Below are 14,331 nucleotides of genomic sequence, written 5' to 3'. Positions count from 1 at the left end.
TTCCACAATCTGTTTCCAGCATGATGAATGACCAAAATGTCAAATTGCTGTTTATTTCCATTTAGAAGTTGTCTAAACCCACTGCTGAAGGTTTGAAAGGCACTTTAGAGAGGAAATTGAGAGATTTCTAATAAAAAGGATGACTCCGTTTTTGTGACCTGGCTTAATTAGCAGTGGATTTAGACCCCGCTAAAGCAAGGCTATAAATAAAGCAAGGCTATACACTGTCTTCTCTAGTATATATTGAGGTTATCATTTTCCCATCCCTTGGCTATTGCTGACATAGCAAGCTCCTCTGAGCAATCAATTTTCAGCTGCATTTGGAGCATTTTGGGCAGCGCTGACATAGGAAGACCCTGACTGCACACCCTGAAATGCTCAGTCCAATGGCACTTCCACAGCACAGGCAGGGAGCCTCAGCACTCTGCTTCTGCCCCTCTGCCCCCAAAGGCTGCCTTGCACAAAATCCGTGCCTCTAACACGTGTGCTGAGTTTGGACCAAACGGTGACCCCCAGGCACTGCAGGCTTCCGCCTCAAAACTTTCCAAGAGCTAAGCAAGAATTCTGTGAGGACAAAACAAACCGATCCCCTGAAACAGCATTTGCCACCGTTTTCCCTAAAGGATCAGAGCTGTCCCTGAGCTTCCAAGAAAGGAGCCAGCTTGGGAATTTTTAGCCCCTCCCTTTCCTGGAGGCAGCTTCTGAGATGCCCCAGTGAGAGCTCAGCCCCGAGGCCGAGTGCCGCCCCCATCTCAGATGCTGCACACCTCTGCAGCAGCCAGGGAAAACCTGCCCAATACACCTTCCATGGGTATTGGGCAGGAGGGACAAGCTCAGCACCTCCTGATTTGGAGGAGCCACTCTAGTGTCTATTCACTGGCATTCCCTGTAAATTCTGCCTCGGAAGACCTCTTGCCTTAGAAGGGGAGGCCATACCTGAGAGATGCTCCGTGACATCCAGCAGAGCTTGGCCCTTCAGTTCACTCCTGCGGTGGCTGAACTCTTTCATCAGGGATACTTTATCTACAAGGGAAACACACATTTCTGCTCTCTCTTCTGAGGTCATAAGAGAAAGGACAGTGGGGAGGGAAAGGGCAGGGGAAACTACATTTTGTAAAAGAAAGGAAATTCCTGCCGATTTTTGAATCCTTTTCTTCTTTCCTTCCAGCCTACTTGGGAGGATTTTAAATTCCAAAAGAAAAGCTCTCCTTTCACTTTTTAAATCCAAAGTTGTCTGCTGTACCAGGAGCTATGTTAAACATTTCACATCAGGGACCTCAAGACTTCAATCACACGTAAGCAGTGAAAAGGTTTTGCATCCCAGAGATTTGCAGAAGTGATCTTCTCTCTCCTGTATGGAAAAGGGTGAGAAGGCTCCAAAATTCACACCTCCATTCCCACCTGAAGGATAAGCTGTTTTTAAATTGTCAGGTTACCTCTGTGGATCTAGGAACAAGACTCCAAGTTACTCATACAAGAGCTATTAGTGCTCAGTGCCTCAGTAGCCTGTGGGTTTCTGTAACATCTGTGAAATCAAATCTTGGCAGAGAGACTGGAAAATGAACTGATTTCCCAATACTTGACCGGCATATGTATTTTGGTTTTCCTTGTGCCTATCTGTTGCGGTTTTGGGGGTCTGAATTTGCTTTTGCCTGCATTGGCCTACAAGCCTCCAGTCCTACCACTCTAATAAGCCAAGGCAAGCTTTTCCTGGAGACAGAATGTGTGTGGGATGAAGTTTGGTCCCTCACAGGGTCACAGGGCTGGCAGTGACAAAGCAGGCAATCTGCTTCATTGGGAACCACTACAGAGCTACACCCCAGTGTGGGTTTCAGTAGCAGGGTATTACTAAGAGCTCCTTTCCTGCATGAGATACAAAAAGGAGGTCCCAAATGATCTTCATGCAAGCATGCAGTAAAGAACTGATCCTGCTGTCCTAATGAAGCTAATGCCTATGATGTGGAGCCTTCCAGGAGGCTGCTCTGCAGAGGTTCTGATGCGCCGCTGTCCCTTCATGCCAACAGCAAAGCTATTCATTTGGGAAGTCAAATGGGGCCCAGGCAAACTCCAAAAATCCCTTTGGCCCTGAATTCCAGCAAAGCTGTAGTCCAGCACTTCCTCTTCAGACAAGCAGCACAGAGCCAAGGGCTCCTGGGACTTTTGGGAAATGCCGATGCACATTCAAGCCTGGTGGGGGACTGGTGCGTAAGGACTGCACCTGCACAGCTTCTGGTGGATGTCAGCTGGAGGTTTCCACAGACAACAACAGCTGTCAAGGCACTCAGCGTTCTCTTGACTCGCAGAGGCAGAGACACACTTGAGGAGAGTCCATGCCAGGGCTCAGCCTTACCTAAGTGAGCCATGGATTCTTCCAGCGCTTTCACAGCTGCGGCATAAACCCCGGGGTCCTTTGAGTTTAGGTTGTTTGTTATTCCTTCAACCAAACAGATGATCACCGGGTTTAAGCCATCTTTCAGGATGCTTATGATTTCAGCCAGCACGTCCAGCGCCTTCTGCTTCACTTTCTTGTGCGTATCACCAAGTCTCGGGACAAAATAATCAAAAATCTGTGAAGAGAACAAACAACATGAAAGCTGGATTAAAATGTCCTTGTTTGAGGAAGGGACACAGAAGTGAGCACTCAGCAATGTAAAAGATGAAAGTGATCCTTCCTGTCAGGTCAGCACTTGCTTGCACAATTTCCCTGTTTTCCTGTGGGCCACTCTCTGGAATGGTTGCACAACCTCATGCTGGTTGAAAGATTTTCATATATTTTGAAGAGGTTTGGGTGGGGAGAGGATAGTTCCTATGGTGTTTCCCTCCACATTTCAGTCATTAAATTCATCCCATTTATTGATGCAAAACAGTATCTTTGCTTTCGAAGTATGCAACCAGATATTTACAATGCCCCTTTTTCTACACAGTTGCCTCAAGTTCTGAGGGCAGTTACGATTTTGCCAAAACTATGGCTGGAGGAGATCCAGGTTTTGTTCCGTCTGTCTCAGAACCTGTGTCTGGAGAAGTGCAGGGCTCTGATCAACTCTTCCAGGATCCAGACCAATTGTCTACCTAGCAGGTAGACTTCTGAAATTTAATGTGCTGTACCGCTCTCATTAGAGCAGGTTCAGTCCCTTGACAGCCACATTATCAGGCACCATTTTCTGGACAAAGGGAAAAAGCAGCTGCTGGGAGGAGAAGGAAGAGATCTGTCCCTAGCCATTTCCCTCCTTTTCCAAAGAGAAAAAAAGACCCCCCCCAAGAAGGGTGAGCACCGTCTTTACCAAGAGGACTAGGGATGCCGATGGAAACGAGTAGCCAGAGTTGTGCCTGTGCAAGACAAGTCGGAGTTTACAGAAGTATCCTTTAAAAAAACTTGGTTTAAACCAGCCCAGCCTGATACTTCTCTTCCCCATCCAAACCCATTTTTTTGTCTAGAGAATAATTGCCACGCTTTCAGTGGCTGGATTCCCTTCACTTAACCCAAGTGGGAGTAGGAGACAGCAGAAGTTACACCAGCAGAAAACTCTGTCCTCATCTGATGAACAGCATCAATAGGCACCTGCCAGACAAATACATCTGGACCGAAAGAACTTGTCCTGAAGCGTGGACCTGAATTAAATATTTCAGGGTAAGAGGCACCAGCCTGTCCCACACAGCCAGGATGTAGTGTCAAGACACACTGAATTAACTTTCCTGCTACAGGCTTGGGAAAGGAGCTAAAGGAAAGGAACAATGAAGACACCCTACATACTTGGACAGTGTTAGTGGAGACGAGCTGGGGGCTGCTTTTGCACAGGTCTAGGAGGAGTGCCACTCCTTCCATCCGTGTCTTAAACTCCTTGGCTTCCAGGAGATTGTACAGCTTCTGGAGCGGCTCCGTTTCTTCCACAGCCGGAGGTAACGTGACCTGGGCTTTTGGGCGGCGTAGGCGGCGTCCATCAGAGGTAGACTTCACCCTGGAGAATAAAACCAAATGCGGACCTGTTGGTGATCATACCTTCAGTTAATTGTGAGCAGAACATCTTGGGGAGGTTTCCTAATGATGTGATTTCAAGCTAGAAAATCCTGATCTGAAAACAACGGGAGACTTCATGACAATCTGTCATGGGTTAGCAAGCATAGTCCCGGAAGTGATGTTCTTGCAAAGGAGTGCTTACAGCTTCTTCTCTGACCTGACAGAACCTATCAGCTGGCCACTTTGAATATGGACAATTCTTTAAGCCACTTAAAGTTGTGACCGCCTCTGTGATCCACACTTAAGAACAGGAAACCCCGAGGCAGACTCTCTCTGTCTTGTTTCCGGTGCTGGGACAGGTGGCTGCGGGCCCCGTGTGGGGGCCAGCGGGCCCGGCCCAGGCCCTGCTCAGGCCAGGCCGGGTCGGGCCACAGCCATCCTGGAGCCGACGGGCCCTGTTCCACCCGCGGAACCCCCCCCACAGCAGGGCTGTGGGCAGCCGGAGCGGCTCGGCTCCCCCTCTCCAGAGCTGCCAAGATTCAGCTAAAGCTGCAGGGCTGTCTGGCAGAGGTCATGTGACCAACAGCGATAAGCCACATTCCAGCTGCAAGGCCTAGGTGAGATTAACCCTTTTAGTGCTATGAAGAGCTGAAAACCGGAGGGAAGTGAAAGAGGAGATGCTTAAAGCTGAAATTCTGTTGTGAAGCTATGATAGATCAGAGTACCTGCTGTAATTTCATGAAGGCATGGGGGGTGGAGCATTCAACTTGTACTTGTGAGCAAAAGCACCTGCGCTGAGATAAGCAGATGCTGACGCAGCTGTAATTTCATGAGAAGTTTGAACAGGGAGAGATGGAAGTGATGAGGACTTTTGCTCCAAATGGAAAAGGAGAAAACCTCAGGTCCTAGAGATGCCCCCAGAGATAGTTCTGAAGAGGAAGATGAGGAAGACCCTTTGCTTCCAGGGAAGGAGAAGGGCCTCTATTCTTAGAAATGAAATGCTCCCAGAGATGGGTGAAGAGAACTTTTGTTTCTGAACGGCTCAACCTTAAAATTTCACCCCAGCAATTCAAGAGTGGACCCTCGAAAGCAGTTGTGGGAAAAGCTGCAAGACGGGGGGAAGGGACTCACATGCGAGCAGAGAACCAACCCGGGCGGCTGGCTCCTTGTGATAATGTTTTCATAGCATGGGCAAGAGAGGCTCCTCTTCCTAAATGGACTGAACAAGGTTATTATGGAAGTGGTAACAGACTGAACATCTCAAGGGCTGTCTTTTTACATTATCACTGCGAGAAGGGAGAAAGGCGGGGGGAGGAGAAGTGTTCTGAAGGCGTGGTATGACTTTTTTTTTCTTCTTTTAGGTCTGTTAATAAACTTCTTTCTATTCTTTCAAGTTTGGTGCCTGCTTTGCATTTCTCCTAATTCTTATCTCACAGAAGGTAAACAGTAATGAGTATTTTGGACCAAACCACTACACTAAATTGGTTTTTCTGCCTGGTTACAAACCAAACCTGCTACACAATCATTACGGGAGACAATCTGCAAGCAACATTCTCACCAGTGCTTACTCAGGAAAACCAAGGATGAGATGCATCTCACTTATCTCCAGACGGCTTCCCAGGTACACATGTCGCACTGCTTTGTGAGGAAAGAGAGACGCTACTTCCATGTTTAAATGCCTCATCATAAGGCAGGTGTGTGTCTTATAATAAGGAAACTCATCCCTCTGGAGAAGTGTCTCTACAGCAGGCATGACAATCTGGAAAAGCAGCTCAGATGCATCTGAACAGATGGATAGGGGCATATCTGAAGGATCCAGAAAATCCGTAACAGGGATAAAAACAGAAGCCAGACATCCCAGCACTACGCTCATATGATTGCTTCCCTAGAGACTAGATCCACAGCTTAACAAACCCACTGGGAACAACTCTCTTGGATCAGCCTGTCTCTTCCATGGGCATGGGAAGATCCTGACTATGCTACTGAGGCATGTGGTCACTCTCCTGCCAGCGCTGAGCATGAGAGAGCTAAATAAATCCCCTCTGTTATCAGAGGACAACAGGTACAAGTAGCTCTCCCACTGGCAGGAAGAGAGAGCAAGGACCAAATTCCTGTCTCAAATGCTGATTGCAGCACAGGGGGAAATAAACCAAACATGCTGTCCATCAAGCAAACAGTATGAAGGACAGGAATGTCAAGACAAAATGTCCACATTGAGACACCTGTTGACCAAAGTTGCTCAGGAACTGGCTTGCTACTTACTACTCATCTTGGTACTGTCTGAGGGTAAGAAAACCATGACTCAGGAAGGCCAAACCACGTGCATGGGAAGTGCTATTTTGGGGAACGGCATCTTGCTTCTAGACTGGGACTTCTCATCAAAACACCCATCTGAAAAAGACTGCTCTCAGAGGAAAAAAACCCTGCTTGAATTTACTTGTCCCAAGTGAGGCGGCGGAGACATGGCCCTCTCACAGCCTCCACAGCACTGTCCTTGCCACTGCACTGGATCTTCTGAGCTGCAACCAATGGGTGTCTTTTTGTCGTCCATTTTTTGCGGAAACCCTTCCAGAGAAGTTGTGTTCAGCGTAATGCAGAAGGAGACATTTTTTATGATAGAGCATTTGTAGGGAAAGAAAACAATCTCTGGCACAGGTCATCTCCACCAGAAAGATTTTCCTGAGGAAGAGACATGTAAAGCTTGCCACGTGCTTTGTCACATCTAACTAAAGTGCTCAGTACCGTTTACTAGAAGGCAATGTGGCCTGGGGCTTCTTCGAGCCATCGCTCCTCTTCTTCACAGGCTTCTCGACAGATGGCTGTTCACCCTTCTGCGTTTCCATCCCCTACAAAGGCATAAAGAAACCCCATGGATCTTTAGAATGTAAAATAGGAAATTACCTGTTTAAAACACAACTTATAACCAGGATCACTGCTACCAAGGCTTGGGCAAACCTTTCCGAACTTACAGAAGGAAACAGGCCAGAGGTTCAGTGATGCCAACTCTTTGTTTTCAATAGCCCAAGGCAGGTTATGGCTGCTACCATACTGAGCAGCAGTCTAAAATCCCCAATTCATTCCTCTTGAGCATAAATGGGAATAATGCAAACTGGTAGGGAACTAATGCTCTTAAAGGAAGCTGCAGAAAAATTTGGACTCTTTGGAGGTTGGCCCATTGTGTTGGAAGTTGATTTGGTTCCACACTCACTCTCCCTGTTGCTGCACAAAGGCACACTCCCTTCTATAACGTAAGTAAAAAGAACAAAAATACCCCAGGCAAACAAATGATTTTCCACTGGATGCTGCTGAATTCACCAAGTTTCTTCCAGCTCCACAGGGCATGACAGCAGGGCAGTATTCCCAGAAGACAGACAGTAATTGTAGGAATTGGGATTGACTGGGACATCTTTTGTATATTTGGAAATTTTCTTGGCACTACTGCTTCCTGTGTCTTTTGCAAAGACTCTGTTATCTCCAGAAGCACTGTTCTCACTTAATTGCGTCACTGGGGGCAGAGTAGGGATAGTGGGGTGGGGGGTTATGCTTAAATGTAAACCCATTTTCTCCTCTTTCCCTTCCCTGTTTGTGGCCAATATTCAAAATATCCAATACCCCACTTTTCCCCTAATATTATCAGTTCCTTTGTGCTCTGCAGATGAACAGGCTACGGATCAACAGTTCATTCCCAGGAGCAAATTGATTTGGCAGAAGAGGAAAGAGATAAGATTAGGTATGTTTGATGTCATATCAGCAGTGGCAATACTTGCACAAAGGAGACATTTCTCCTACCAAGCACTTACTTTCTTCTTCATTCTTGTCAGAATATCTTCCAGGTCACGGGTGGAAAGAGATTGTTCCAAAAGCCTTTTAAATTTTTGGTGATTCAGCATCATTTTCACCATCTCCTGTCCATAATGCCTAAAACAAGAAAGAAAGAAAGAAAGAAGGAAAGAAAGAATAGAAGGTGAACAAACAAAGGAGGAGCGTTAACAGAATAAGCTGATACCTTAACCTCAGCAGCTGCCATACCTGCATGAGAAGGCATTACCTACTCAGCAAAGAGAGAGATTTACCTCCACTTGTCACTGCACAGTGCTGTCAGCTGAACACAAGAGGCAAGAGGAGAACGTGGGGCAACAGAAAAATACAATCTCACTCTGAAACTGTGGGTGCGCTTCTGTGGCATCGAAGGATCCCAGGGAACAAGCAAAACACCTCTGCTTTGAGTCAGAGCTTATTAGCAGTGTCTTGCTGCCATTGCACAGTAATTTGCCTTTCTTTAACTGGCAGGGAAGCCAGGACCAAATGCCTCATGCTTGCTTTTGATTATTCTATACCATATGTATGCACAGGGGCAGCTAGTTGCTCATGCATTCTTGGCAGCTATTAATGGGAATTGAATCCTCAAAGTAAGGGGATTTTTTTTGGTGGTTTGGGTTGATTTTGCCACTAGGAAACCACAGTTTTCTTCAAGAAGCAATTTGGAGGTCATTCAGCCACAGATAAGAGCATTATAGAAATCTGCAGAAGAGGTTTAGAAAGACTGAATACATTGGCTAAAGACCCCTGGAATATTTCTAGGAAAGTCTTAAGTTAATGAGAAATAGATGTATGGGATCCTTCAGTGATGAACATTAGCCAACATTTTGGCTTTGTCTTGTGCACCTAAAGGCCAAGCAAAACTGTTTGACTGGCTCATCTGATGGCTCTTTTGATCTCAGGAAGGAATCATTCAAGTCCCAGGAAGTTGGCAATGCTCCCTCTTGCGGGACAACCTCACGTTCCCCAGCACAGTCATTTCCCCAGACAAGCCAGGGCAGTGGTCACAGCACCAAGCCTGACAGAGCTCAAGAAGCCTTTGGACAATGCTCTCGGGCACATGGAGTGACTCTTGGGGGGCCCTGCACACAGGCAGGAGCTGGACTCGATGACCCTGATGGGTCCCTTCCAACTCAGCGTATTCCGTGACTCTGTGAACCTCATCCACACAGTGAGGGAACTTGGTATTTCCTTTAGCTTCCACTCTTTTGTGGTTTTGCCCTTTACAGCCAGACACCCAACAGTTTTCCTGTTTTAGGAGGTGAAATGAAGATCATTACCTTGTGTCCTCGTGACAGTCCTGAGCAAGCGTCCCTGCCGCATGCGCCAGCCTCTCAGCCCTGGGCGTTCCTGCGAGCTTCGTGACTCCAGTTTTCTCCATCAAGGACAGGAGGAGTTGGGCCGCGCACTTCCGCACCTGGACGTGGCGGCTCCTGGGAAGAAGAGAGCGGACACTGGGGCACAGGGAGCAGGGGGACACAGCGCAGGCCTTGGCCAGAGCATGCTCCCTGTCATTGCTGGGGGAAGGAGGCCTGGGTTCTCCCTGACACTTGGGACACATGTAGAAGGTTCTGTCCGCAGAGAAACACAAAGTTAGCACTGTACAGAAGGACTGCCTGCAAGCAAGAGCGAGGAATTCAGTCTCCTTGCACTATCTGATACTCAATGTCTTTCCCCAAATTCACTCTGAGAAAGGGGGAAATTAAAGACAACCCAGGCTGACCCATCAGGGGCCAGCCACTACACAGAGAGCCGCAGCAGGATTGAGGATATTTCCACCCATTTACCCCCAAATCTGCAGACCTTGGGAAAGAAACAAATGCAGGGAAAACATGCTGTGGGACATGAAGTCGAAGAATATCCAGCAATGCAGCCAGTTTCTTCTGTGAGGCTTGGCAGGAGATACATCTGAACGTTTCCCCCTTTTCCAAAGCTGAGGAAAGGGTGGCAGTCAGTTTAGCCAGCTTGTCCTGTTCTAGACAGTGTCTCTTGGGGACTATCAGGCCCAGCACCAACACTTAAGGCAGCACCTGCTTCAGCTGTCCCATGGCAGTCGGCCTGTGAAGGTGCCTGTACAGTGATTCATCATCTCAAGGCTAACATGAGACATCAGTTTGAATAGCAAGTGGGGCTCTAAGGCCAGGACAGTCCTACAAGACGCCTCTTGGCAGGAGCTGCACCTGCTGTGCAGGCTGTGCCACACCCAGCACGTTCTCCCCCATGTGCTCCATGCCCCAGCAAGAACCCTCCTTACTTCTCAAGTGAATGGCATAATGAGGATGCATGGTTTTTCCCAAGGCCTCTGTGGTTAGGGCTGTGAAATATCAAAGAGCGCTCACAGCTGCAGTTGCAATTGTCCCTCTTCCCACAAAACCACAGGGCTCTATCCTTAGCCTTTGCAGGCACTTTCACTTGCCCACCATTCACCACATCTAGGCAACTCGGACAGACTGGGAGAACTCCAGGAAGCAGCAGCAAGCTGAGTCAGGGGAGGTTGAGGTTGGATATCAGGAAAAAGTTTTTCACCCAGAGGGTGGCTGGGCACTGGAACAGGCTCCCCAGGGCACTGGTCACAGCACCAAGCCTGAGAGAGTTCAGGAAGCCTTTGGACAACGCTCTCAGGCACATGGTGTGACCCTTGGCGTGTTTGTTCTGTGCAAGGCCAGGAGCTGGACTCAATGATCCTGATGGGCCCCTTCCAACTCAGCATATTCTACAGCTCTGTGATTCTGTCAACTAAAAGGCTGCATGAGGGCAGAAATAGGTGACAAGAGGAAAGAAGTGAGGTTGATTGGAGAATCAAGTCACTGAGATCACAGAAGATGCAGGATACAGGACCCTTCCCTCCCACCATTCCCATTCTCTCTCTCAGCCCTTCTCCCCCCCACACAATAGAAGGTGAAGAATATCACTAAGAGAAGAAGAACCTACTGGACTCCACTGTCCATGAGAGCAGTCATTGCTCGTGCAGGAGTCACATGCTCCACCATGACTCCCAGGGTGTGACTGGCTGCTTTCTGGACAAACTCTGGGGAGTTCCACACCATCTGGAGAAGGACCCGAGCAACCTCATCCACCTCCGAGTCCATGTCCTTCTGCAAGGTCACAAAGAGCTCTCCAAGAGTGACGATTGCAGAGTAAGACACCTTTGAGCGAAGGTTGGTCACCTGGGGAAGTCATGAGGGGAAACATAAGAATCACCTTGAAAAGAAAACCAGTTGCCTTAGACAAAAGTCCCAGGAAATGACAACACTTCCCGCTGTGTCCAGGGGAACACAAAAGCACAGGCAGAGCAGAAGAGCACAAGCACAGAAAGGCACTTTACTTTGGCACCTACTTGTGCTAGGCCTCAGGCCTGCTTCCTGCAGGCCTAAAACATATTCTTTAACTTAAAGTGTTCTACTTAACTCTTCTGGAATGTCCACTGCTTTGGTTTTAGGCCCTTTTATTCAAAAAACAAAGAAACAAATTAAAGCAAGGGCTGCTCTCAAGCCATAAAGGCACAAGTCATAAAGACAAAAGAGTCATTTGCTCCTGTTTGAAAAAGCAACAGCAGCAGTTGAAGCCCTCAGCCAGGAAACAGAAAACACAGGCTCAAGTCTACAGACTAATTGGCAGTGTTGAATTACAGCTTGGGCAGAGATTTGGACTGCAGCAAATAACATAATTAGTGTCTCCGCTTCTGCATTTGCACGTTGCATTGTAATGGCAGCTCGCTCCAAGAGGAGCGTGTCAGATGCCCGACCTACCAGTAAATAGAGCTACATGTGCTCACAGATCCTATAGAGAGCTGACAGACATGAGAAAGATAGGGTCTAGAAACAGAAATGAAGGCAGTCCCTGAGCACACAGGGAGATGAACAAGCACATATCTACTCTACACACCGTGTAAGAAGCACAGAGGACGATTCAGAACAATGTTCTTACCTCGTTGGTAAGTGCCAAGCAAACCTCACGAAGTCTACAAAGAAGGACTTCTGAGTGGGACTCAGCCAGGTGTTTGATGCTGAAGAGTCCCTTCTCCTTCAGCTCCCTGAAAGGCAAGTACCAAAAAGAGTGACTTTCTCTCCACCCAAGAACTAGGCAGCACCCTCTGAATTTACCAGGCTGGCGGCTCAGTCAAACAAAGGGAGGTGCTTTTCAAGCAGTACTTGATGAGATCGTGGAACTCGCTGCCACAGGTTGCTGTGGCTGTCCAAAGCATACACAAATCCAAGAGGCAAATAGAGGGCTTTCAGAGTCTTCTTCATTTGTGGCTGTTTAACAAGACAGCCTTTCTGAAGTCTCTGGCACATGAAGTCCCAATGTCAGTGCTTCCTGGAGGCTGTGAGACCGTGCCATGCTGCTGTTTCTTGTCACCTCCCTGTACCTGTCCCTGAGACACAGTCCCATTGGGCTGTGTCTGGGGCATTTTCCTTCTTTGCCAGCCCCAGCAGGCAGTTCAGCAGTGAGAGTCTGCACTGGCACTCTGTAGCTGAGTTTCCACTCTGCAATCTAGGCCTGTCTGTCACCCACTCCACTCCACCTCACACATTCCCCAGGAAAGCAGCAGGATGCCCCAGAAGATTCCACACCCGGGCAAGAACAGCTGAAAGTCTGGCTTTTCCCAAAAGCCCCTACCTAAAACAACAGCAACATGTTATTTACAAGGTGCAAACATCTCCCTCTCTCAGCACTTGCTTTGTGCAGGACCTGAGCTACAGGAAGGTGCGTGATGCATCGGGGCTGCAGCGCAGGGCTGGCGGCTGATGCCACGGGCATCCCTGAGTGTCACCCGGACCCCCCCACAGCTGCAGAAGCTCTCTGCACCTCACAGGGCACCAAACAGAAATGGGGAAGAGAAAGCCGAAGAGAAAGGGCAGAGCAAAGGCGACTGCACAAGGAGATGCATCGCTGCAGATTTTTCATGCTTATCCCAGGGTGAATGGAGTCCTTATCCCAGTGTGAATGAAGCATCCAGCAGTGAGTAGATGATAACCCAGACATCAAAAAGACAACCAATATCACCTAATATTTGTGGGGTTATCACCTCTGGGCCTCTACAGGCCTCCTTCTGTCTGTGTCTAAGTTTGGGACACATTGTGAGTATTGACAAAACATCTCAGGCCCATATGAAGCAGTGAGAAGGAAACAGTTGAATTGCAAAAGTGCAAGATTCCTAGAGGATTTTATTTCTTTTTCCTTCTCTTCTGCCATGAGCCCCTCAGGACTAATGACAGGCTGAGTGACTCTATAGCACAACTCAGTGCATTTCTCAGAAAGAAGAACTCCCTGTAGCTGCTCCTGGGACTCACATGCGGAAGGTCACAGGCAGACCCTGACTCCTGCATCTGCTGCCAGCAGTGGGGCCGGAGACAAATCTTACTCAGTCCCACTGGGCCCCGAGGCACCCAAATCTCTACACTCCAAACTGCTGCCATCCTGCTTCTGGCTTCAGCCAGCAAATCATCTTGTCCCACAGCTTTCTCTCTTCCCTCAAGATTTCCTTTGCAGCTCCACAGAGCAGCAGGCAAAGCAAGGAAACAGCACGGACCTGCTGCAGCTGGAGCACTGCTGCAGACCAAGGCCAAGAAAAGGCTGCTCTCAAATCTTTATCCTCTCTCTGCTCTGGAGTGGTTTCACTGGTGCCCCTCGGCCCTCTGGGCTGTTGGGGCTCAGAGGCACTAGCAAGATGCTCTCCTAACCTACCTTAACGCTAAGAGGGAGACAGAGTGAACGGGGCCTTTCTTACCAGTCATCGCTGCTGAGCAAGGAGAGTGCCTCGAGCAAGGACTGCTGTGGCTCCAAAGAGGCTCCGTCCTTCTGCCCCTTCCCACGGAGCGGCTCCTCTCGGCGCTCGGCACCAGTGGCCGTCTGCGGGGTCACTGTAAGGAGAGGGTCAGCCATGAGCGCTGCAGCCCCGGGCAAGGCACCCCGCCATGGAGCGGCCTGCAGCCCCATCTCCCAGCCAGGCTTCCATGAGGTACAAACTGGCACTGGCTCAGAGAATTCCCTGCTCTCTGGCTCCTTGCTTTCTCCCAGCCCCCCCAGCTGGGCACAGCTCCTTGGCTCAACCTGACAATTGCCCACACAGCGCCAGCTCCCAAGTGCCACAGGTACCACAGCCAGCGGCACGTTCCTGAGGCCGCAGAGCTCCCACTCCCTGTGAGACAGTGCCCACCAGCAGGACTTGCTCCCCACGAGGGACCCCTCAGCTGCCTCTCCTGTCTCAGCGCCCTGATTTCCCCGAGCCCTGAGGACAGAGGCACTCTGCAACTCCCTGAGGAAAGACCTGCAGCTGCCTCGTGACAGCACCAAGCCGAGCCTGAACAAGCGAGTCCTGCTGGGCCCGGCTGAATCCCCTCAGAGCAGCTACCAGGGAACAGCGATACCTGACCCTTCACACCTCACAGCGCCTCTGTTCCCATTGGCTTCAAATATTCTAGACAGAGGGCAGCTGAGTGCACTTACATTTCAGCCTGCTCTTGGGAAGGGAGTAGTTCATGGATTTTGTTCTTTCTAAGCATCATGAATCTTTACTATTTCAGTAAAGTACACACTGGCTGTATTTCAAAGAT

General features: G+C 49.0%; 1 protein-coding gene and 1 long non-coding RNA gene across 2 annotated transcripts; both read right to left on the bottom strand.

The window, feature by feature from the left end:
- Positions 1-716: 716 nt before the first annotated feature.
- On the bottom strand, positions 717-6,731 carry LOC125323890 (TOG array regulator of axonemal microtubules protein 2-like). Its single transcript, XM_048299270.1, has 4 exons — positions 6,698-6,731; positions 3,752-3,956; positions 2,351-2,567; positions 717-1,023 (listed from the first exon to the last, which is right to left on the bottom strand). The coding sequence occupies exons 2-4, from the start codon at positions 3,821-3,823 to the stop codon at positions 863-865; spliced, it is 450 nt and encodes a 149-aa protein (XP_048155227.1). The 5' UTR covers positions 3,824-3,956; positions 6,698-6,731; the 3' UTR covers positions 717-862.
- Positions 6,732-10,900: 4,169 nt separating this feature from the next.
- LOC125323899 lies at positions 10,901-13,649 on the bottom strand. Its single transcript, XR_007202685.1, has 3 exons — positions 13,506-13,649; positions 11,702-11,807; positions 10,901-10,941 (listed from the first exon to the last, which is right to left on the bottom strand). It is a non-coding gene; the product is annotated as an uncharacterized LOC125323899 (long non-coding RNA).
- Positions 13,650-14,331: the final 682 nt, after the last annotated feature.

Source organism: Corvus hawaiiensis, chromosome 3 (genome assembly GCF_020740725.1).
Source record: "Corvus hawaiiensis isolate bCorHaw1 chromosome 3, bCorHaw1.pri.cur, whole genome shotgun sequence".
NCBI lineage: Eukaryota > Metazoa > Chordata > Aves > Passeriformes > Corvidae > Corvus > Corvus hawaiiensis.
The sequence above is the reverse complement of the archived record's forward strand: the minus strand, read 5'-3'. Positions and strand labels throughout refer to the sequence as shown.